Genomic DNA, 26,245 nt, shown 5'->3' with positions numbered 1-26,245 from the left:
AAATGTTTAAAAAAAACATCTATTTTAAGTCATAACTTTTCCTGAGATATGCTAGAGATCATTTCTTTATATGGACAACCAATCGCCTTACCAAACCAAAGTGAATCTCGATATACATTGTGTTGGAGGGGGCTCACGCACATGGAGCTCCTAGAACCATTTCAGGAATGCATTCTGGGATACTGAGAACCAACACCATATATTTGTGGATGAATCTTTATAAATCCAGTGCACACTCAAAAAAAAAAAAAAAACCCACCTCATTTTTGCCTTCTTTGGAGAGCGACTCATTCCAACTATTTCGGTTTGCTAGCGATTCCTTCAACTGTCCTAGCAATAAGAGGTTTCGCTCTCCTTGGAAGGGATTTCTCTCGCTTGAGTAACTCTGTCATAATCTCTCACCCCAAAGTTATCCAATCTGGAATAGACTTTGTTACGGGCCTTTCCATTCTAATTAACACAGCTTAGCAAGACGCTGTCTCTGCTTCCTATGAGAAAGGGTGGCCTACCGGTTTACAAGTTCAGCCAAAAGGGTACTGCTACATGTACCCAAGCATAACCATGGAGGGTGTAAATATTAGTTTGCACAATAAATGTGCACCTACCTTTTTTTTGGTGCTTTGACTGGTTAATATTCCACAAGCATTGAATGCAAATTATTTCCTTGTCACTAAGCGCTAGTAACTCATGTAAGAAATTATTTAAGATCCAGTTAATTATGAATCTATAAAAATATTATTTTCATGAACATAGACAAGTTTTCTTGTGCAATCCTAGGGTCATGGTTTTGAGTGTTTGATCTCAGAACACGAGCAAACATAATTGTTTGGCAAAGCTATTGCTTATTAACATCAAAAAATAGCAACAGTATAAAGTGCATTCACACAGCCATCTATCAAATTGTCATGCAAGATCAAGCTCTCTATGTAAAAGGACACTCAAAGATGGCTTGGAATTGTTTGAGGGAGGGGGGGGGGGGTGCTTGACCCGATAGTTCAAGCCTAGGCTCAACTCGAATTTGTGAGCCCAAATACGATAAGCTCGGCTCTAAGCCATGTGAACACCTCAAGCCCTAATCCTGCAAAACTTTTTGTGCACCACTGGCGGTGCAGAACCATGCTCACCGTCCACGATGATTGATTCCCGCACGGGGCCAACGAAAAAAAAAAAAATTTCACGCATCGCACTCCAACTCCGCATGTGAACCAATCACCGCAGACGGTGCGTGCGTCTCTGCACCGTCTGTAGTGCACAAAAAATTTCTCCCCCAAATCCTCCACCCCTCTCTCACTCATCTCCCCCATGCGTTTAGCCCACCTCTTGTCCTCTACTCGTATATCCCACTCCTCGCAACTCTAGCTGGCTACCTTCCCCACCCTATCACCCCTCTCTTTTCTCTCTCTCTATCTCTCTCCCCACTCATAGCCCACCCTCTCCTTCTTCTCCGGCCCATCCCCCTCCCCCACCCTTCTCTCTCTCCACCCATCTCCTCCCTTGTACACCCGGCTCTCAACCACCCCGCTCCCAATTCCGCATTAGCGTTACCCCATCCCTAAACTTTGGAAAGTATAGACCTCGAAAAAGATTCATCTAGGCTGGGCACGTGCTGTATAAAAATGGAACTCGATCTGCTCTAATTCCAAATTCTAACCTTATTTTTGGATCTACAAAAGCCACATCCTCTACGACATGTTTCATAGCATGGTTATCTATATGTCCCAAAATCTCATGGAGTTAGCTTAAAATACATCTATACTACTATATTATGTGAACTCCTGTAATATATCGTGCTTTTCCCTGTCTTGCATTTCCCCATCGCCTTCTACGTTCTAATCATAAATCAAAGATTCAGTCCTTTCTTTACCAAAAAAATATAAAAAAATCAATCCTTTTCCTATCATTAATTTATTTATTTAAAAATAAAATAAAAGATCAAAAACTTTGCTCATTCTTTTGACATTTATTTACTAGTTATTATTTATTCATACAAATTTTATTTATAATTAAAATAAAATAGAGTAAAAATATGTATTTGTAAGGATTTTATTATAGTACTTCTTTATAATATTTTATAATAAAAGGTATTTAAAATATTACAACATCACTATTTTTTATATTTTAATATTTTTTTAAAAAATAATATTTTATTAGTTTTAATCCCCTTCTTCTGTAATTTTTCTCTGTCTCTCGTTGCCGCAAGCAGCCCTCTTTCTTCTCCTCTTCTATCCATCTCTCTATCGCTCAAGCTCGATACTCGCCTTCCCGCCGCAACGCACCACCCCCTTTTCTTATCTTCTGCCCACCCCCTTCTTGTCTGCCCATCTTTTCACCGCTTGATTTTGCCACTCAACCTCCCAATCACTGCATGCCACCCCCTTCTTCCTCCTCTACCTATCTCTCCGATGCTTGCCTCCAGACAACTACAAACCGCACTCTTCCTCCTCTACCCATCTCTCCATCGCTCATCTTCTCACCGCTGCATACTGCCTCTTCCTCCTCTCTGTCCATCTCTTCACCGCTAGTCTTTCTGCCTCCTATTACCGCGCACTGTCTCTTCCTCCTCTTCAACCCACTTCTCTACCACTCAGGCTTGCCGCTCACCTCGTTACCGTACACTTGCCTCCTTCCTCCTCTTCCTCCATCCACCCCTCTACTATCTTTCCGCCACTCCATGCCACCTCCTTCCTCCTCCGCTCAGGTTCGCCACCACATGCCATCTCTCTTCCTCCTCCATTGATCATTGAAGGCAATATAGATGAAAAGAGATAGTGCTATATCGAGAAAAGAGGAGGAAGGTGATGGATGGAGTGAAGTCTAGTGGTCAATTATTGAAGGCAACAAAGATAGAAAGTAGTGGTGCTATATCGAGAAAAAAAAAAGGAAGTGATGGATGTTTTGGAGATTTATAATTTAAATTATTTACTGCATCAATTATGTACATGATCAATTAAAATTAATTGTTGATAGATAAATCATGCCATCCATTTTAAAATGGGTGGTTGAAAAAAATTCAATAGTAAAAAATTTTAAAAAAAAAATTGAAGCAGCATTGTAAAATACTAAAATCTATATTCGTAATGGTCACAATATACAAGGATATTTTCGTCAATCCAGAATCCACTTGCCCAGCGAGCGCCAAAAACCCCCTCCCCATTCGAAAATGGATACGACGATTCAAACCCCCAATTCGACTCATCTTCACTCCCTTCCTCTCTTCCCCCCAAATGGAACGTCCAAAACGAAGGCATTAAGATCTCCTCCCCACTACAATGCCAATGGAGAAGCGTCTCCGCTCCTCCTCCTCTTCCCCCTCCGCCGAGGACCTCCTTTCCTCTGCCCCCTCCCTCCCCAAATCCGCCCTCAAGTCCCTAATCTTGTCCATCTCCCCCTCCTCCCCCCTCTCCTCAACCCTTCCCCTGCCCTCCTCCTCTCCGTCTCCCGCTCCCTCGCCGCCTTCAAGTCTTCCCTCCACCCCTCCTCCGCCGCTCGCCCCTCCCTCTCACCCCCCTCCAAGCGCTCCCGCCGTTCCTCCCGTCACCGCCGATCTCCTGCCGCCGGCCCCGCTGCCTCATCCTCTGAAGCAGACCACCTCGAGAACCTCCGCGCCTACGCCTACGTCGCCCACCTCTGCATCTCCCATCCAAAGAAGCTCTTTTCCCCTGCCGATCTCCTCCCCGCTGCCCAGTCCCTCCACGATGGTCTCGTCCTCTACGAGATGGACTCCGCCCTCCTGTCCCAGGTTGCCGCCCTCTGCGAGGAGTGGTGGAAGGAGAAGCTCCCCGGGAGGGAGAATTTGATCTCTCAGTCACTCCCTTTCTTGCTCTCAAGGTCGCTGACGCAGGGCAAGAAGGCTGATGTTCGAAGGGTCTGCGCTCTCCGGGATGCCTTCTCGCTGTTCGATTATGTGGATGACAGCATTGAGGACTTGAGGCTTCTCCTCGTCCGCTGTGTCATCACGCCGGTGTATTTGAAGACGGAGGAGGGTCGGCGGTTTCTCGCCTTTATGCTGGGGTTGAATGGGCAGCTCACAAAGGAAGCTCTTGCCTTGATGAGGTCTCAGATTCCTTTTGGGAAGAAGTCGGTGCTGGAAGCTTATGCTGATATCCTCTTCAAGGCGTGGAAGGGCTCGGAGGATTCGTTGAGGGAGGAAATTGAGGATGGTTTCCTGCAGGGACTGGTAGAAGGAGCCATTCATGCAAGTTCCAAATCGCTTGCAGCCTCTATCCGGAGGGTTTTAGGTAGTTTTATTGAGCAGAGGGCGACTGCTGGTGTTGAGAAGCTTCTCTTCCGTCTTGTAGAGCCTTTGCTGTTTCGGGCACTGCAGGTGTGTTCTTTGGATTTCTGTTTCTTTATAATTTTTTCTTTTAAGTAATTCGCAAAACCCTTTATCTAGATCTTTCTTTTATAACCAAATCTGGGCAGCACCTCTCATTTTGTCCTTCGTGTTACATCCAAGATTTGAACTTTGTTGAGAATATTTGTAGTCGAGACATGGCTTGATGGTTTCCAAAGTTTGAGAATTCTGTTTCTTTTTCAGCCAGATAAGATGAATTTCACTTTCACCAGTTTTGGCGGTTGTTTCAATAGTTTGCTTTAATTTTTCCAGTCTTGGTTGATAATTACGTAGAAATGATAAGTATTAATCAAAATAAAGGAAAACAGTGAAAAATCCAATTAAAAATAATATAGTGTGTGTACGTATATTTGGTATGGTTGTTTTCAAATAATCAAAAGATCATTTTCTGTGTAAAATGTTATCAGCTCAATTCAGGGTATACGATGTTATTGGAATTAAGCTTGTAGCAGCGGTAGTAATTTTATGTAATTGAACTCTGAGTTGGTCAAATCCATGTCTTTTTTTTTTTTTTAAGCCTCTGATCTTTATGGAATCTAACATCATACTGATTCCAGATGTCCTTAGAACTTACAGAATTCGAGTTTTTTTAATGTGGAAGAATTGCTTTCTAACAAGTAAAGAAATGAAAAGACGATCCAAATAATCGGAATAGCAACCCGTGTATAAAGTTTGGCCTGTTGACTGACTCTGGAACCAAATCCAAAACCAACTCTGATTAGGTTTGGTTCAAAATTGTAACCCAAAAAGTTTTTAAAGATGGGTCTCTATTATTTGTAGGTTCTGCAGGATATTTTGTTGTGTATAGAAGTTCGAATTAGGACTACATTTTTCCTGATGAGAAATTCTTGTCTTCTTCTTCTTCTTCTTCAATTACCTTATTTAACAGCCTAAAAGGGGATGCAGAACAAACATGGTATAATTGTCAAAATTAAGGAAATATCAGGTAGGATATGGACTGCTCTCTCTTTCTTGTGAGAATTATAGAAGTATGGCTTTTGATCATTTAACAGGAAGCTGATAACTGTTACATCAAAAGATGGACTTCTACATGGGATCATTTTCAAATTTGTTATAGTTTGTCTAAATTTTGATGCTTTGTGGTTTTTCTACCATATTTTCCATTAGATCCAACATACACGGTGCCTAGAAAATCAATTGCTGTGCCTTTATTTGGTGAAGAAAGTACTCTTTGATTTGTTTTCCATGAGTGAAAGGATTTTAACTTTTCTTTCCTTGTAGATTGAATGGTCACAAATGATATATAACACAAAACTTGTTCTCTTGTTTGTTCTTGTTGGTTTAATTTTATTGCCAAGCTTGGAAGGCAGTTCGCTTTTAAGATCGGACAAATTTCTTGATTATGGACCTCCTTTATGCTGTATGTAACTGTTCACCCATGAAATTTGGCAGGTTGCCAACTCCAATGTTCGTCAAAATGCATTGCATCTGCTCTTAGATATGTTCCCACTTGAAGATCCAGATGTCACAAAAGAAGTTAAAGATGCCTTGCTTAATAAACAGTTCTTTTTATTAGATAAATTGCTTCTAGATGACTGTCCTGAAGTGAGGACAGTTGCAGTTGAGGGTTCATGTCGCATCCTTAATCTATTTTGGGAAGTTATTCCTTCATCAATGATAACTAAGTTTTTGGCCAGCATTATCGATAACATGTCGCATGATATGTGCAATGAGGTAAGACTGTCAACAGTGAATGGTATTATATATTTGCTTGACAATCCACAGAGCCATGAAATAATGAAAATACTCCTCCCAAGATTGGGTTGCATGTTTTCGGATCCCGTACTCTCTGTTCGAGTGGCTGTTGTTGATCTTCTTTTAGCCATTCGAGATATTCGTACTTTCCAATTCAATAAGGTAAATACACATAATTTGTTTCTGCATTTTTTTTTGTTATTTTGTTTTGATCTTATCTTCTTTGACTTTTGGAGTTCAGCTCATCACTGCATTCTTAAGTGGGATAATTTATTCTGATAAATGCTATATATAAATTCAGTTGTTTTTTTCCCAGGTGGTGAGTTTAGATGCTTTATTATCTTCACTTGCAAATGATCACCCACGTGTTGCTCAAAAAATCACAAGGCTTCTCATTCCATCTTACTTTCCTTCAAAGTTGAATTTGAAAGAGGCATGTAGTCGTTGCATTTCACTAATAAAAAGGTCTCCAACTGCCGGGGCAAGGTTCTGTGAATTTGCTGTGACAGAGGGATCATCCTCAAGGTCTCTCACGGAACTTCTCAGAATCTCTACCAGTTTAGCTCTTTCACCTAAGGGTCTTGATCTAGATCAGATTGATGGCTTACTGATTGCTTCAGCCAATATATGCCAGAGTCTATCCAGTGAGTTGTCTAGTAAAGCAACTCTCAACCAGTTGTTGTCAACAGAGAAGTTGAAGGGTTTGTTTGCTGCAGCATCTTCTGAGCATGCCCAGGCTGCTCTCTTAAGCCTTGCTTCTGTTGTTTCCCTAGATAATTTGGTGGGACTACATGATCATTGCATGACTATTATAGTGAGCTCAGTTGGGCTCTCTGATAATCTACAGAAGCAAGAAGTAGTACAGGCAGCTCACAAGTTGATGTTTTCTTGTGGTTGGTTTGATGAATTGTTTGAAGTTTTGACAAATAAATTGCAAGTTATTGCTTCTAAGTTTCTTAACAAATTTGGATTGGCAGCTGCGTCATATATGAAGAAGAACAAAGCAAATGTACTACTAAAAACTTCAATGGGAACAAGTTGTGCAAATCAAAAAGGATCATCAAATTCTGTCATGTCAAATTTCGAGGAAGAATTTTCTGTTGCTGCTGCAGCAGCATGGCAAGTGAAAAAACTGCTTACCAGTGACGATACTCGAAATGATGTGCTAAAATCTCCAAATCTAGAAATGGCATTCTCTGCTATGAGAATCATTTCTCAGGTATGTATTGAACAATGTGTGCACCGGGAGCTCTTTGACATAGCACCTGTCTTGGCCTATGCAGCTTTTGCATTATACATGTCACTTCAAAATGTTGATTCCACTGTTAACAGCAATCTCAGTCATGAAAATAGCTTACGCCAAACAAGCTCATCTCCAGAAGTAAGCTCTTGTTCCTGTTTACTTTGCGCGATGCAGAATTTCCTATCTTAGTTGTATTTACATGATGATGTTCATTGTATTGAAGATAGCATATAAGAAACAAGCTCATCTCTAGAAGTAGCTCTTTTCCTGTTTTCCTTATGATAATTTAGAATTTCCTAAATAGTTGCATTTATGTGATGATGTCTATTGTATCACACTTTCTTTGAATTTTCTGCTGCTGATTTTTGTCTGTCAGAGAGAATTTTGAGCTCTAAATCTTGCTAATACTATGTTCAGAATGATCAATGGTTCCATTATTCTGCTTTGAATTTATTGGAGCTGTGAGGCTTACCTAAACTGCAAGTTGTTTCTGTTTGTTTCATTAATCTTGTGCACATTGTTTGTGAAACTGGAATTTTAGTTGTCCTTTGTACACTTTTGCCTGAGCAGTTAATGAGGCATTTTGTCTTTGACTGCTTCTTCCTTTATGCATATTAAAATAGTTAATACAATCAGCATGAAACCAGCATATGATAACAAATTATAAGTGTATATGTGAATATAGTTAAGAACAATGACAAATACAAGCTCTAGTTTAGTATTATTATCACTCACATGATGGAGGTTGATTTTTTATGATTAGCTGATGTCAAGTCATTAGCTGTTTAGTTATACAAGGTGAAATTTAAGGCCTTGTTTGGGATTGTTATTGGCAGTAGATCTTTTGGAGCTTTTGAAAGTAGAGCTTTTACAAAAAGCTATTTGCTATTTGTTACCACATTGATAAAGTACTTAGGAGCTTTAATATATATTTAGTAACTAAAATAAAAAAGTACTTTTGGTATGATAAAATGACAATAAAAGATATTGCATAGTGTTGTATAGTAGAGAATAATATAATATGATATTATATATTAAAATATTATTATATTATATAATATTATTATCATATAATATAACATAATATTATAATATTATATTATATTATTATAATTATAATATAATTTATAATGTAATATAATATATTAATTATAATCTAATCTAATAATAAATTATAATATAACTGATTATATTATGTTATTATAATATAATAATATTATATTATTAGTAAATATTGTTATATCAAATTATATTTTAATAATATAATAATACTATATATATTATATTATATATTTATAATATATTATAATATTAATTTATGATTATATTATATTATATTTATAGTATAATGATATAATATGATATAATTATGAGATTTATTAGTGGATATTTTTGTCATTAAAAAAAATTTATTTAAATCAAAACAGTTTTTCAGTGTTAGCCAAAAAGTATTTTTGGGAAAAGCTTCAAATAGAGCTTTTCCCAAGTAGACCTTTTTAGTTTTTCGATAAAGTCAAAATAATTTCTCGATTTTTTACCAAATATCACTATATCACCCCAAAGTATTTTTTGAAGGTCAGAAAGTGATTTTTGGCACTCTAAAAGCTTAGCCAAACAGGGCCTAAATATGGTGGAAAAGATAATTTCTTTCGATTGACCTATTTCAGATAGTTGAGCATCTATCTGAATGCAAACCTTTGTTTTAATTGAACTCTTTTAGCGTATATGCTGGATTAGTAAATAGCAGGAGCACGAATAGCATCTGTAGGAGGGGCACTGAAATTTTCATTGTATTGTTTGACCAAATGGTGGAGAAATCTGCAAGACAGATGGTGGTGAAAAGAAGGGATTTGAGGAAGCTAGCTATGACTGTGCTACATGATAATTAAGTTCACACCAAACAAAAAGATGATTAATTATGACTGTGGTTTCAAGCTTCTAGTTAATATGTTTAAGCCTATTAGAAAATGAAGGAGGCAACAAATGGTTGATGATTGGATGACTTCTTGGCATTTGTAGATTGGGGGATTCTGTTGAGGTGCAAAATTGTTTTTTTTTTTTGTTTTTGTAAATACTTATTTGACCCTATGGGCTTCACTTTTTACAAGCTAAAAGGTTCGTGCATTCATCATTACATTCTTTAGTTCTCCACTTTTTTGTTCCAAAATGTTATGCTAGATAGCATGGTATGTCTCAAAACTTTGTTTAGCATATTGAGAAGGGCTGTATATGGGTTTGTTAATGTTCTGCTCGAGTCTAATAAAATGAAAGGGGACGGAATTTAACTTGAATTCAACACTGAGAGGTTCAAATCAAACTGAGATTGAGACTCCATATTTACAGGCTGAATCTAGTTCTGGATCCACATGATTCTTGTTCATGTACAATGTAGTATAGTAAATGACTGAAAGAAGTTTATTTTTATCCTGTATTTTGGGAACCTAATGCCCAAATGCTATGACTTCTTGCCACTCAAATTGGAGCTTTTAATCTTGAGAAAATGTATAGAATGCAATGGACACCAATGCGCAAGCCTCTCCTCTCTTGATGCAATAATAATGAAGAAATAAGCCAAAGATAATTTAGATAGGCCACATATACATCTAATTCTTCACGGTGACTGATTTCAATTGGCTTTACTTCAGAATTGGATGAAATTAGTTGGTTTTAGCTGAATAACCAAGGCTGATCAAAAGATTGACATTGGATAGATCTCATTTTGGTTTTAGCTGGAACACAAAACCATGGACTGAAGGCTGCTCTAGTTCTTACATGGATAAATTGTCCTGAATCCACATGCATTTCACTTTCCCAATAATTCCAACATTTATCTAGAGGAGAAAGTCAAAAGATGCAGATCAAGTGGCTCTTATGGTGTTCATGTTGATTTCTAATATACATCTAAATAAGGAACTTCTTTCACAAAAAAATGACTGTAATGATTGTTTTCTTGAAAAGCTGGAATGTTTATTTAATTTAACATCAATGCTCCCATTACATTCCTGAAAACTCATATCCTAGACTCTTGGATTGGCGGCTTGAAAGCATTGGTACTAGCCCAACCATCCGGTGGTCAGACTGCCTTTTAAGTTATAAGTCAGATTTGAGTGATTGATTTTAGTTGTATGTCTTAAACTCTCAGACTTGAAATGCTATGCCTCTGAATAACAGAATATGATAGTCATCCCACATTTGGTACTTATCTTGATTAGTGTTTTCCCCTCAGCAGGTATTATTGGACAATCCATTGAAGCACCTACTCAACTGTGCTGATAAACTCTTTTCTGAATCCGCTAATGAAAATTCTAGTGATCAGCCCTCCAAGTTCAATCATGAAGAGAAAGTTGCAATGCGCCGCAAATCCAAGCGGAAGGCAGCTCTAGATGGCACATTAAACCAAACCAAAGGTAGCTAGAGATATAATATATTTGTTCAGTTGAAACTCAGAATAAGAGAATATATGACTATTTAACAAACGAATGAATGATATTTTGCATTTTTCCAAGTGAACGAGAGAGAGAATTATCACCAAGACTGACATGAGTATGCTATTTTTCTTAATGATAAAACATCTGAAACTTCCACCTCTTCCATTTTCAGAGTTAATTATTTAAAAAAAAAAATTGATGAACAAGCAAGGAAAACCCACCTGACAATCAATGGAGGACTATTGAGCTGATTTGAAAACATCTTTTTCCACCAGTTTTTCCATTTTCACTGTTGCAGTTTCTGTGATCTCTTTTTTTTTTTTTCTTCCCTTGTACCCTCCTGTAGGTGATGAGCTCAAAACTGATATTCCTGAAGCTAGAAGGCTACAAAATACGATGAAATTGGTCACGTCAATTCTTCAGTTTGTTGTTGATGCTGCAACCATGAGCCTTGTTGACCAAAACCAGGGAAGGTGCGTGATGTTTGCATCATCTTATGCTAGATATGTTGTCTCAGCCATTGGAAGGCATCGGCAACAAAAGCCACCATTAAAGGAAGATGATCTAAAAGAGATGCTTACATATCTAAAAAGCTCCTTCACTTACGCTGCCAAGTTACTCCATTTAGTGCTCAGAAATTCTAGTGAAACTTCAGCACCACCACCGGAAGCATTCTACCTTGCCAATGATCTTCTTGACCTTGTCACATCCATCGAATCATATCTAGGCTTAAAGTATGCATTCCATATTGTTTCTGTTGCCAAGCCATGGCTGCCTGTTCTTATACTAGGCTTAGGCTGCAACCAACTGATTAAGGTGACAGAGAAAGGTGGCAATTCAAACTTAGGTGATATTATTGGGCTTAATTTTCCAGTATGGCTTTCTGTTCTGGGCAAGACTGAGTTATATGCAGTTAATGAAATTAGCCAAGATGTGGAGGGCAATCATCTTCCTGCATTGGAGCCTTCAGTATTTAGAAAGCTTACAGAGATGTTGGTGATCCTTCTAAAGAAGGGAAGCCCAAAAATATTGGACGCTGTGGGCTGTGTCTTCTTGGCAGGTCTGGAGGTTGGGCTGGAAAAAGCAGACTTTGACTTGGTCTTAGGCCTGGTCCATTTTACATGTGTGAAGTTGTTGGATAAAGAAAATGCTTGCTTGGAAGAACTTCAACTTATGTCCAGCTCTTTACAAGAGATCTATCTAAAAATAGAGAGAGACCTTCAGGGCCATCACAGCATTGATGATGGAAAGCACCAGCTAGAAAGTGCCAGAACACTTATAAGATCTGTTTTAACTCATTCTAGATAAAGAGCTGCCGCCACCATGATATGACAAAATAAAATTACTGGAGTAGAAGCGTCAAATATCAAAGCTTTTGGGCTGAAAACTTGGTAGTCCTGCCTTAAGAGTAGAGGGAAAGAGCAAAACTTGAGGTCTTGTGAGAGTAACAGCATTTGTAAAGGTAATGAAGTACTTTAGTAGTTTTACAGCTGATCCATATATCCTTTAATCGTGTTGACTATAATACGTTACTCATGATATATCAGGAACAGCAGGTTCTGATTCCAATACCATAGGTTCATTCCATACTATCTGCATCTTTCACATTAGAATGCTTAAACGGAAGAACTTACTAATTTTCTTGTGTGGTTGTGTCTAATTGCAGCACTACAGCTTTAATCTAAATCACCCTTTTTTTTTGGTATGAACATAAATCAACATTCACATATCCAAGTTTTAATAAATTCTCCTTGTGTTGGTTATTTGTATATAAGATGACTTAGCAGGGGCAGGTGGTTCGACTGTATCTTCTATTGTCCATGCAGAGATTTATTTAAGTCACTATAATAAGTCTTGAAAGTGCATTCTGTGGTACATTTTTGCATGGTTTGCCTCTGCTGCAGTACAGTCGCTTTAATCTCAATCGATATTTTCTCTTTTTGTATGTGTTTTTTTTTTTTTTTCCTTTTTTTTTATGTGTGTGTGTGTTTTGGTTGTTTGGGGGGGGGGGCGGTGTTGGGTGGTGTGTTAGGTATAGAATTCTGAATCAACATTCAAATTTTGCATATTTTACATTATCTCTGATGTTGGTCATTTGTGGATAAGCTGATTTAGCAGGCTGGTAAAAAGATGTGCTGGATTGTATCTTCTGTTATCCATCTGGAAAGGTTATTTTAGTCACTGCAGTAAGTCTTGAGAGAGCATTCTGTGTTATGATATCAGAATTCTCATGTTTTTCCATCAAAACATAAGTTCAGCAAACTGCCAACTACAATTCATGATCGAATCACAAGATATTTCACATGGTAGAACTAATAAAATGAACTTTCATCTCTCCTCACAGAACCCCTAGAAGAATTTGGTTTTTCTTCGTATTCTTTTATTTTTATTTTGGGGTGCACTTTTTCTGGAGGATAGCTTTAAAATAAAACTTTTGCACCCTCGCAGCGCCCAAGAAAATCTCTGCAAAAAGCCTGCGGGGCTATCGGGGTCATATCGAGGCTTTCTTAATAACTCAAATAAAATGAAAATTATGGATGATTTTTTTTCTATAGTGAAAATATCTACGAAAACAGTCTCAGAAAGGCATCCTAGTTTTGCTCACAAGTTGACATAATCCTATCTTACAGCCAAAAATGTCCGTTAGAACAGCTAGTGTTGTTCCCAGTAAATCCAACCTCATGATATCTAGGCAATAAAGAAATTCTTTGTGCATTACATGCGGTGTAGAAAAAATACACTGCTTCATCACATTGCACTACATAGCACAACATTCAATTCAGTTCAATTTTTTTTTCAGATTTTTTTTGATTAAAATATCATGTTTATGATATTCTATTAGCTTTTTATGATATTTTGATAATTATTTATAGGATGTAATAAGATATCATAATATTAGAACATGATATTTTAGTTAAAAAAAATTTAAAAAAAATTAAATTATATTAAATATATTTTCTTATTCATTGCACTATATGGCATAATATGAATCGATGTATTTTTTCTGCACCGCACAGTACACAAAGAATTACTCCAAGATAATAATTCACCGCTCTAGAGATCTCAAAGTATGCCACTGATGGCATTGTTGCTATCCCACTTGCATTTTTAATGTGAACAACCATAAGAATATAACGAGCGACATTTGGATCTAACTGAAACCAAATGGGATGTCAGCTAGAGGTTGAACTTTAGATTCACCAGAATGGTACATACTTACACTCAAAATACCATAGGCTGACATAGATAGAGTTGTCAAGACGGGCTGACCCATCCCGACCCATCTCTAAACGGATCAGAGCGGGCTGGCCCATTTAACTGACAGATTGAAAAAACTCTAATCAGACCTGATCCGTCATAGACCACGGATTAAACGGACCAATCCATCAAAATTCAAAAAAAAAAAAATCAGTAAACAATAACATAAACTGAATTTCATATTCAATTTGAGCTCAAATCAATCTATCAAATCTCCCATCTCAATTCTTAAAGTCATAAAATGAAATTGTCAAACTTAAATTAAATACTTAATACAATCCAAACTTAAAAGGATTTAAGTTTCAATTTTCAAACTAATTTAGAGATAAATCAGAATCCCAAAAAATTATCCTCCATATCATTATTATGGTCGTCATCATTCAATTCTTAATCTTTTTCCTCCTCTTCATCAATTACCTCTTCAATAACATTAAAACCCTCTTTTGAAATAAATAAATATATATATATATATATATATATATATATATATATATATATATATATATATATATATATATATATATATAACCCGCCCCGACCTGCCGATCCAAACGAGATAAATCGTTTGACTAGCTTTTAAACGGATTGCTAAAATATAAACCCAACCCACCCTATTTACATGACAGAGAGGGCCAATCCGATGGACCCAACTCAAATTGACATAGACATAGATAATTAGTCATCCTAGATTGGTGGTGCTGATGGGGGCCTTTCCTTCGCAGGTCAATCTTTTTTGATGCATTCTCTGGTTAATCATTGATAATCTCATTTATTTCAAGAAGCTGGGCGTTCAATTTCTGGATTTCTGGATCAACAAAAGTTTCAATTATAATACAATGACAAGATCAGGAAGCTCTCAAGGACCTAATACCTTGGTGTCATGGCTAGCTCATCTAGTTCTCATTTTAGCAGCCGCATCACCACCATTGACTGCAAACCAAAATCATCTCCTGGTTGTCTGATCTATTTTACCTTTTTTCTTACCACAACTACTTTTTTTCCCTTTCTTTATAATAATTAGTCACTTATCGAGTTAGTGGTTTGTCCTGAAGATCAATGCCACAGGCAAATGCACAATCAAACGCTTTTCTTAGGCCATCCAAGCATCTGCCCAACCTTCATCCTCATCATTGTTGACATAGCCTGGCACCAGAAAGTCTCCTGATGCCACGAACAAAGCTCAACTAAGCTATAATTTTATAACACGATATCATCTGTCAAGCATTACTGAAATTGATCCGTGCTTGACATGAGAAATGGGTTTAGACCATGAAAATCATATTTTGCATTTGGCTTCATCACAGCTCCACATGTTCCCTAACTCTCAGTTTCAAATTTTACAATATGCAGCAATTAATTTCTTCATAACCACAGTATTACGATAGAATCAAGATGCTCTAATAGTTTCAACATTCTATCATGATACTATTATGAAAATATAAATGCACAAAATGACTTAAATTATATATAGCCACAACAGCTATTCTATAACTTTTATTCCAAAATTTTAGGATAAAACAAAAGAACAAAATCTTTAAAGCCTCTTCATATTTAATACCATCATATGACCTGACATAATAAACATATACATAACCCAACATAATACAGTCAATACCAGTGATTAAGGTGCAAGAGGAAAACCTGAAATAATTCTCTCACTATTGATAACATAACACCAAGTGATTATAGTGGAAGAGGAAGACCACAAAACTGCTTTTAACAGAATTTTCAATTTGGTAATATCAGGGCTAATAAGCCCTATACATAAATCTTAAATTGACTTCGTGATATGCGAGCATATTTCCCTACCATAAATCAAGAGATGTTTGTTACAGAAATTTTAGGAGCCAGTATCTACATAGAAATTTTATTAAATGGGACATAAAAAGGAGCAATACCTATTCACATCTCTAAAAGAATGCTAATGCTACAAACTTTTCTTGCCCTTGATAAAGAATGCATCAATGGGGATATGCTTTCCCCCTTTAGGAGAGGTCTTCTGCTTCTTCCGAGCATTTTCTTTAGCTTGTGGTGCCTTTCGTACTGACCTGATGAAGGACAATACAATAATCAGAATAAGCCTAATCCCACAAGGAGGAGATAGGGAGATACTGAAAACTCACCCCATAACATGCCTAAATTCTCAGACATGAAAGTTTGATAAACTGTAAGGAGATCAACATTTTCATTACCTACAACTTTGAACCTGCTATTTGTTCTGTAATGTATAATAGCTTTAACTATATGAATTTTTAACAAGTAATACCAGACACTTAGCTTTTAAAAAAAATCTAAAATGGGGGAAATTATAGAGAACTAAAAGCTAAGACATTAAGCACTGTAACAAAAAATAATCTTAGTAGGAAAAGGTGGCTAAAACAACAAAAGTTTTAAATAAGCAGGCATGCAAAATAATCAAATCATAAACTACAGAAGCTCCATTTCTCCTGAAATTTGAGAAGCTGGTTAAATCACAAGGTTAGTTCATGGTACCTCTCCTGTGTAAGGTGTTCTGTGCCATACACAGATTCCTCCTCCTGAAGCATCTCAGCTAGATGATAGTCTGAATGTTCTTGCCTCTCCTCAATGAAGCTTGGAGGCATTTCAATCCCACAAATAGAGCAAATATAGCCATCTACCCATGAAGGTTCTATCTTTTGACTGGATGCAGCTATTGTTTTATGGCCAGAGAAGTTGCGAATCATCTCATTTTCTGTCTCTACATAATCACACTGTGCAGAGGAAGAAAACTTTCAGACATGATTCAAAACCCACAAATATCATTAGAATGTAAGACGGATTATAACTTAAAGACCAAGACAAAAAAGAGAGAGAGAGAGAGAGAGAGCGAGGCATGCCACTTTGAGAAATCATAGATCTTTCAAATCACAATGTTTAAGCCAAATTTGGTGACATAAATTGGCTATAAATCAAGAGTCGAAATAAAATTAGTTGTCTATTTACCTACTTTCTTTAAAGTGAATGCTTTGGTATATTCATTCGAGTTGTACTATGAACTACGAAATGTCTATAACAGTTTACAGCTAAGCAAGCTCCCAGGATGTCTTAGAGGGATTAATTGCCTAGTTTATTATTCCACCTTAGGGTAGAATTGGTGAACAACCAAAATAGATGAGTGCTTTATCTCACTGATGTTCATTTTGAAAATCTGCAGACTTTTTCATAAGTTCTGGTCATCTGCTTTGGCATCCTGGGAAAATTAAGAAGGCTTCCCACATCAGCCCCTGACAAAAAAAAATCTCAAATTGAGAAACTATTGATCCCGTATGGAAGAAAAGGGCCTCAGGTCCATCTTGAGAAGTTAACACCCTTGAACAAAAGGAAACCAATTCTAGTTATGCCCAGTGGTAGAGTCTTTAAAAACCTACCTCAAGGGCTTTGATGCCTAACCTGATAAAGATGCTTCTTAGTATCACTATAGCATTTCTTAACTGATGTTCCACGAGTTAATTGTAATGAGTGAAAAATTCTGTTCATGTTCATATAAATTTTCCGATAGAATTTCGTGCACTTCATTTCTACTCTTATCCTGCGCAAGATTAAAAGATTTCTGAACCTAATCAACATTAAGAATTATCATGATGATTGACCAAGGACAAAGGTCAAAAATTGATGAATAATATTTAGGGGTGATGGTTGGTGAAAAAAAAAGAGTAAAAAAGGAGTTCATTCTGATGCAATAAATGATGAACATCTGTAATTCCAACTTTCAACAATGCACTACAAGCTTTTATGGTAGACTAGAGTTGATACGATGAAGCAATGATGAAACCCTGCTTTCACAATGTACACAATCCATCATGAACAGTCACATGGTGACAGCCAAGGGATTTCAGAGTAAAATTATGTTCGAGCATATCCTAATCTACATCCATGTAAACAATTCAAGTAAAAGAGCACTAAGGGAAAACTCTGAAAGAATCAAATCCACATTGAAAGAGGACCAGATTTCATTTTATTTCTTAGCAATAAATTTATGTGCTCAACAGTATTGAAATCTGTTTATAAAAGAAAGGCAATTTCATAAGCAAAGATCTCAATCAAATTAAGCCCTTTATAGTGTTCACATATCAGGCCTCAATATCAGAAGAAGAACGAGGAAACATGTGTACCAGGATTGTCACTGATATCTGATGGCTGACAGTGAGACATTGTTAATATGATATCAGTGCATCACCTTTAGGAGAGTTTCTGTCCAATCCTAAAATCCAAAGAATGGGTTTCTCCAAAGGGGATTTATGTGAATCAATAACTCAGGTTTATCAGCTGATTACTATCTAATTATATCAAACAGTCAGAATCAATATAGGCACAAAATGCCTAATTGTCTTGTTCGTTTTGCTTTACATTGTTTGGTTCAATGGTCTCCAGAGCACTTCTTTACTAATATATCAATATGGTGGCATATGGTTCAATAGTCCTTCAGAGTATCCATTTTAATTACTTGGTCTTAATTGATAGGACAAAACTAAAAACACAAGCTTAAAAAAGACACGCGAACAAAAACAAAGCTGGGAATCAGATACAAACCTTCCCTGAGCACTCATTACCCATATTTTCTATTCCGTCTGCACTGGTGGAGGCATACCTGAGTCCACAAGACAGCTGGTTCGATGCAAGTACATCATTTTTTTCATATGAAAGAGAGATTTTATCATCATTTGAGGCAGAGCTCTCACGATGAACTGACAGATCAGTTTGTGCATCACATATTTGATGCTTGTCACTGAATGTAGCACTTGCTGTAACATCTCCTGAGACGACAAAACTTGCAAGAGTCTTCTGCCTGGGATCAAGAGGACCACATTTGTCATCACGAAACTGTGACATGCGCAGGCCTGTAAAGACAAGTTTCAATATCAATCAAGGATAAATAGATAGACCACCTGAAAGAAGCTCTAGAAACCTATTAATCATTTTTAGTTAAATCTGATGCCAATTAATACAGCAAACACTTCAATTTTGAATTTACCAAATAACAGATGAATGCAAGAAGCCAAGTGCAAATTCAAAATCATCAGATTAATGTTTTTTTTTTTTTTTTGGTCGAATGGATATATTACACAGTCCCGGGATAAATACATCCATGAGAGCCAGAAGACAAAACCATCCCGTGTAATCTCAACCGTCCATTTATATTTACCTCACTTTTATTAACTTATAAGAAAGCTGCCTGTTCTGGATATCTCTTGCTACCTTATCTTTCCAGTCCACCATTTACATTACTTTGAGTCAATCACCACTGCTGATGCATCACACTCCTCTCTTATAAACTGTTGAGATATATTTGAAATAATGTGAATGCCAATTTAAATGCATATGACCGTAATCCTATACTGATTTGGTTATTCTGGAGTGCGCAGAAGCAAAGAATGTTGAAGAAAACTAGTTCTATATAGTCCTAAAGCAAAAATTTGACATAGTGTTCAACATACGGGAGTTTTCCTAGATAAGTTCTAGGTATTTTCCAACTGACTTCAAAATTGAGATGGACAGGTTGGTTGAGCTTCGGTATCTTTTTGATGTTTGGTAGTTCTTTTTAAGGTGATAATGGCCTGACAAATCTTAGGTCCAATATTATTTGGATGGAAGCACAATTCCTCCAAACAATATTTGGATTGGCAGCACTGCCTTCAACATATTCTCCTTGTTTGGACTAGCATTGCGTAAATATAGATACAATGGACAACAACTGAAATTGAGATGCTTGAGCAAAAAGATGAGTGATAAACTATCAAGAAACCATAATAGAAGATCAACATATACAGATGCATTCTTCTTGCCTAACTTATCAGATGAGGCATAATTCTCCATATTAAGAAATAGGTTATGTTCTTGAACCGAGGTACAGGCAGCCATAGAGGATCCACAAGTTGTATGTGTTGGAAGTTAACATTGGACCTGGAATTTGAGTTGAAGCATTACAGTTTGTGGCAACATTACGTTCGTTAAAAGTTGAAGCATCAGCCATGATCTTGGAAGATAGAACATGAATGCATGAATATAGACTGCTTGAATATCAGAATGTACTTGTATCCTGGCTGTTCCCATAAATCTTCAACAGTACCCTGACCCAATAATAATAGTATTTAAAAACCAACATAATTATGGTCAAAATAATCTTTTTTATGTATAAACGAGATAAGTACTAGCTATTTTAATTTTCCTGCTCTAATTTCAGATTTATAGACAGGCTAATGTGGCACACTAATTAATAACAATTTAGCCACTCAAAAGTTCAAGTTAAAACTCATGAAATACTTGAATTTAAATCATACATTGCAATTCTCGAAATTCGATGTCCTACTTCCAAAACAATATATGTCTTAATTGGAAGTAACAAACATGCACTGAAGATCATTAAAGGAAATTTACAGGCATTCTGCATACCCATCAACCTCAAAGAAAGAGGAAGTTCTGCCTTTAACAACTTGGAAGCATAAGTTAGGATTTCCTCCTTTGATTGAATAAATTTCTGCAGTGATACTGCTCTAGTTCTAACCTGCAGTTTGTTACTGTCAGTACATATGGAAATGATAGGTAGAGGATAAGACACAATTACAGTAGAAAAGAATTTTTCACAAAATATGCACGCTCGACAAGCACAAATTCTATGCAGGAATCTGGGAAAGGTGCCAAAATCACTTTTGTGTAGGGTGTAATCATGAAACATTTTGTTTTTTTTTGCTAGGAAACTTCAAAGTTTTGCAGGTGTCCAGTAATAAATACTTATACAGAAAGATATCAGCTGGGAATAAAATAAAAAATAAAAGAAACCTCAAAAGATGCAGTCTTCAATTTTAGTGTCAAAGTTCGTCCCCAAATACATTCCTTCTGCATGTCATTTGATAATGTTTCTGCAATATCCGCTGCAACAAAGAAAGTGAAAAAAAAAAAGCAGTTATCGACCATTTATGGATGATCACTTCATAGAAGAAATAAATAACATGGAATACTTCTAAATTTTGCACACTGTGAACAACAAAATTTGAATAAGATTTCTTAGAAGATGAATCACCAAATACAAGGAATAAAGTGTTTACTAGCATGTCGGAGGGGAAGAAAATATTTTGTCAAAAAATGTGTAAATTTGCCATAGTTCAGTAGTCATGGCATGATGCCAGAATATCCACACAGTATGAAATGTGAAGAGATTTCAAGCAGTGTTATTGACATTTGATGTGGGGAGAATGTTAATAGCCCATAAGAGAATGTTAATAGCCCAAAAGAAAGAACAGGTGGAATGTTGATAGCCCAAAAGAAAGAACAGGTAGAATGGTCCAAAGCTTTCGGGGAAAGGGGTTAATTTAAAGGCCTACTGCCAAAAGAGCTTATGTCGCACCTTGAATCATGTCATTTGAATTATTGTTTTCAATATCAGGCACCATCAATGTCCCAAATAACCATGTCTGGAACAAAGGCAATACATAAATACAGAAATAAGCTGCAGAAAAGTAGAAGTCCTTCAAATTTAATATACAATAGTATGAGGGTCATTACTGTTACAAATGATAACTTCCGGATGTTATCTTTGATAAATGGTTGGCATCTAATGGTTCCTCATTTACATATAATAGGAGCATGGACACATGTACATATACAAGATTAGATGGAGTCGACCTTGTAGGCTATTTTAGGGCTTCAACTAACTTCTTTATATTGAGGTGATTTTTATTGGGCGATGACCAAACACCAAAGTCAAATTGTGCCTTTGATGGAGTCAGCTTAGCTTATTTCCCTCCCTCTCTCCTCCTAAACAGACACTCAATGCAACTTTCTCTCATCATATTTTTCCCATTATTTGAAATTCCGTTTCTCCTTTCTTTCCTTTCTTATTTCTACCTTTTTCCTTTTCCTTCCTCAAAATGTCAATATACTAATCGTTTATGATAAACTATTTATATCAGAAATAGTGGTTTGCATCTTTACATCCAATCATACCACATAATACACAACAACCAATCAATAAGCAAAAGAATAATTATCTAGAAAGAAGAAAATAAAGTAGAACATCTTTACCCAGTTTCTGTAAAAGCAATGGCTCATCTCCAGTGGAAGAAAATGTTCTCTCACTGCTAATACTCTTACGCAACTTATGTTCAGGAGTATCCGTTCTTCCTAAGCCAAGCCCGACTGAAAGGAAAAAGTCTGCAGCAGGGTACAATTGGACAACATTTAGCCACCATCAGTATACAAGAGGCACATAAAATATTTATATAACATAAATAAGATTCAGAAAGTAGGGACAAACAATTTTATTTTTGCTGTAAATAATCATATATAAAATCTTACAAGAAGCGTAAGAAATCTTTTAGAAAATCAAAATAATCAGAAAGGAAAAGCTGCAAATTCTTGGAAAGCTCCTATAATATTAAATTGTTTTTCATCCCATGTTATGCTTGATGGAGCTTACATACTTATTCAGAAGTTGTTGGTTTCATTGACTTACAACCACATATGCCTGCAACTCTGCAACTTAGTTTCCAGTAATGATAGCATAACCAACTAGCTACAGAGTTTCCAAGATAGAACCACAAGTTCAAACTCACTCTTTTATATCTCATTATCATATAGACAGAGATGTTTCCCCTCCCTGCCACTTATTCTGAATTTTTGCTAAGGTTCAGCAAAAACCTACATGAGTTCCATACTGACACCATGTATCTAAAAATTTTCATAGATGATGTAATACTCTCATGATAGTAGTCCTTTGTACATAAGTAAAACAACAGTTTTTAATAATTATTTTATTTTCTATAGTACTGATTTTCCCATATTTGTTTTCTATACTGGATTTTTTTTTTGAGAAATAAATACTCAATATCTATGAAAAGATAAAAATAATAAATTAATGGTACCTATACCAACCAGTTGAACAATGAGAAAACAGTGCACACAGGAATGCACCCTTTTGCAGCAACTCCTCACAAGTATTGATTCCAAGTACATCCTTCAGAATGGTTTCAGTCACCTTACCAATTCCCCTATCTGTATCCAGAGATCTTTAAGCAACATATCAGATTTAATGACACATTAGACCTTTTGAATATTATTAGATATACCAATTAAACAACCAAAAAGACAATTCTGCAGTGTAAAGGTAAACTTAAACTTTCCATAAATGTGCAAGACCGCAGAATTAATAATCTTTAGTAAAATAACCAAAACTCTGCCAAAATCTAAGAATGTTCACTAGATTGGACAAAAGACTAACAACCAACACTCAAACAAAAAATGCATACCAAGATGAAAAGTGACCAACAAAGTATACTAAATTTTGGAAAAATCAACTTAATGGTTATGGCCTCATTAATCCACAGCCAGATGATAAATGGGGCAAGCCAAAAAATTACGCCTCAGAGATACAGCTAAAAGAAAATGAAAATACCCTAAATTTAGTAAAATCATGCCTACTAGATCTTCTATAAAAATAGAAATAATAAATAAGACTATTTGGTTGACTACTAGATCTTCCAAATGTCAGTCAGTCAATCGAAGACACAATGACAAAAACAAATGATGCTTAAAGCAACAAAGATGACATATCCTAATATCTTAATTTAAAGTGATAGAGAAGAAAAAATAGTCCATCTATCACAAATGCACTATGTGCAGAACAGCCAAAGAATCATTAACCAGGCAATATAGCTTTCTAACATATGCTAAAATATTTTGCAAAGAATGTAGCAAAATTTCCTTAGCAACAGCAGCAAACAGATCATGAAAGGACCATGCATTGAATACTATGCTTCTCCTTGAATAATGTCATTACCAGTGTGTATGGAACCCTTCAGATTTGACCAATCAATAATTTCTGGGAAAGACAATCCAGTATCAAGTTGACTAATTCTACATTGAGAATCATTTCTATTGCCTTCAAAGTTTATTTCTTTTGCTATCCCATCTCATGGTTAGAAAGACCAACCAACAACTAATCTAAACCCCACACCCCCCCCCCCAACCCCACCAACCAAAAAAAAAAAAAAAAAGAAAGAAAGAAAAGCCACCCACTACATCCCCCTCCCCAAAAAAGTGTTGAATGAAAAACCTGGATATAGTCAGGCAGTCTTTATTCTTATATTTATGGGCTATAAGTAGATCTTTTGTGATAAACAAATTACAATGGCTTTAGAAGGGATAGAGAAAAGAGGGTGAGGCTTTGGCTCAATGGTAAAGGTTGCTCCATTGTGACTTGGGAAGGCACATTCAAACACGAAAATAACCTCTTTGCATGTGGGGTTAAGGCTGTGTGCATCTGAACCCCTACAGACCCTACCATGGTGGGAGCCTCATGCACAAAATCTGCCCTTTTTTTCAGAAGGGATAGAAAGGAGAAGGTTTTATTGCAAGATAACATTACCAAAAAGTATATGGAAATTTATGTGAAACAAAAGTAACTCTATGAACTAATTCAATAGATTTTGCAAATAAGACAACACATGATTAGAGAAGTGTACTCAATTGAGAATACAGGTGGTGCAAAAGAATTTCACTCAATGAAAATAACCTGAGCCACACTAAAAGTCACAGTAAAGGTGATGAAAAAAACAAAGGTCAAGTAACACGATAACAATTGAAGAGAACCCATGTACACCATAGGGTCAATAGTGATGATAATTTTCTTTATGTAACTTATTGAACCATGAGATCAACAATTTTAATAATTTTTTTTATGTGACCAATACAAAGCATGAAAACTATCACCACTACTCCATTATTTCAAAAGATAATCCAGTTAAAAAAGAGTGAATTTCATTTGCCTGTTTGCATTTGGCGATATCAGCAGTATGATGGTGTATCAAAGCAATAGTGAATATTTTATGATAAGAATTGATTCAGGATGTGTTTTAAAATACAGTGCATACAGCCACATTTGCGCCAGCGTATGCACATGCAATTCCTTGACTGCACCACATTGCCTATTTGCAGTTATTTTGTGTGATCATACCATTTATGGACAAAAAATGTGGTCCATTTAGCATTATGCAGCTCCATCTGGGAGCCCTCTTAACATTCCGGAGCTACATATGCAGCCCGCTCTTATGCGGGCCCATGCAAAGAAGGTGGTTCCATGTGGTTTTGAGTGGGCCCAATATAGGTATTAATAATCTTAAATATATAATTTACAGTTCTTGCTATTAGGTATTAGGTACTAAGTAATAAACACTAATTGTCAATGGTTATTTCTATTAATATTGCTATTATGGATCAAAAAATATTTTTATCATCATCTTATTATTTATTTAATGTATTACATTTATTTTTAAATAGTTAACAGATAACAACTACATCATGCACTCGCAAATGCAGCCCACATATTGTATACGCACGGTGGTTCCTTGGCCGCCCACATACTGTAGCATGCTTCTAAAACACTGATTTGGTGTCTAGTCCGGGTTTCATGCCTTTAATCCATGCATTTCCCTTTAAAGATCATTTTGTAAGCTAAAAAGATCATATTTGCAAAGGAACTGAGACAAAAAAAACAACTAAGATATTACCCAGAAATTAAAGAGATAAGCATATATTTTATATGATTTTTTGGACTATTTTCTGATTTTATGATGACATCAATAGATCTTAGCTTACTAGCCTAATCCGTCGATTCAACTCCACCATAGTGAATCTTGTTGAGCCACTTGTTCAGTTATATTTCTTCCTATCCAATATTATATCTCTATCAGAATAAACTACTTCAAATGGCCTCAGCGACCAAAAAATACATATATATACAGAGGAAACCATGTGTCCGTGTCATGTAAACCTTCAGGAAAAAACACACGTTTTCCAATGTCAATTGTGAAATCTGTTGAAGTTCGATAAAGTAGGCAGAAATACCTTTCTTATAGGTAGTGAAGATATAAAGGTCATCACAGCCTTCCGGTCATTTGGTAAGATGTATTGCCCATTGGGTTTGTTAATATCTGAACAAACCTAGCAAAAGACATGGAAAGATAAATTTAACACTATTGAGATATGTTGTCCATAAAACATAACAGTTCAAGACAAAATAATCATCATACCAACAATTAGAAAAGAGAAAAAAAATAATTATAGAAGGAACAGTCACTGGCCTTTCACCTTGTTTAAGTTTGATGCATGTCATTACGAGAAGAAGATAATTCTCAGTTTGTGAACTCATAAATTAAAAAAAAAAAAAAAAAAAACATAAATTTAACCAGTATCTATATGTTGGTTTAAAGCTAATTTGGTAAAAATCACTGT

General features: G+C 36.1%; 2 protein-coding genes across 2 annotated transcripts; one reads left to right on the top strand and one right to left on the bottom strand.

Moving 5' to 3' along the window:
• Positions 1–3,275: 3,275 nt before the first annotated feature.
• LOC140859652 (uncharacterized) lies at positions 3,276–12,649 on the top strand. The gene is given in 6 exon segments (XM_073261733.1): positions 3,276–3,414; positions 3,417–4,324; positions 5,768–6,232; positions 6,387–7,451; positions 10,540–10,720; positions 11,088–12,649. Coding segments are annotated over 6 exon segments (3,720 nt in total). The 3' UTR covers positions 12,050–12,649.
• Positions 12,650–15,636: 2,987 nt separating this feature from the next.
• LOC140856564 (DNA polymerase kappa-like) lies at positions 15,637–26,126 on the bottom strand. The gene is made up of 10 exons (XM_073254236.1): positions 26,091–26,126; positions 25,859–25,954; positions 25,754–25,784; positions 22,889–23,008; positions 22,040–22,168; positions 20,798–20,889; positions 20,411–20,522; positions 18,551–18,858; positions 16,493–16,731; positions 15,637–16,047 (listed from the first exon to the last, which is right to left on the bottom strand). Exons 1-10 carry the CDS (start codon positions 26,124–26,126, stop codon positions 15,927–15,929), a joined length of 1,284 nt encoding a protein of 427 aa, XP_073110337.1. The 3' UTR covers positions 15,637–15,926.
• Between the last annotated feature and the right edge of the window lie 119 nt (positions 26,127–26,245).

The sequence above is a fragment of the Elaeis guineensis genome, chromosome 1 (assembly GCF_000442705.2).
Source record: "Elaeis guineensis isolate ETL-2024a chromosome 1, EG11, whole genome shotgun sequence".
Classification (NCBI taxonomy): Eukaryota; Viridiplantae; Streptophyta; class Magnoliopsida; order Arecales; family Arecaceae; genus Elaeis; species Elaeis guineensis.
This window is presented reverse-complemented; position numbering and strand designations above follow the sequence as displayed.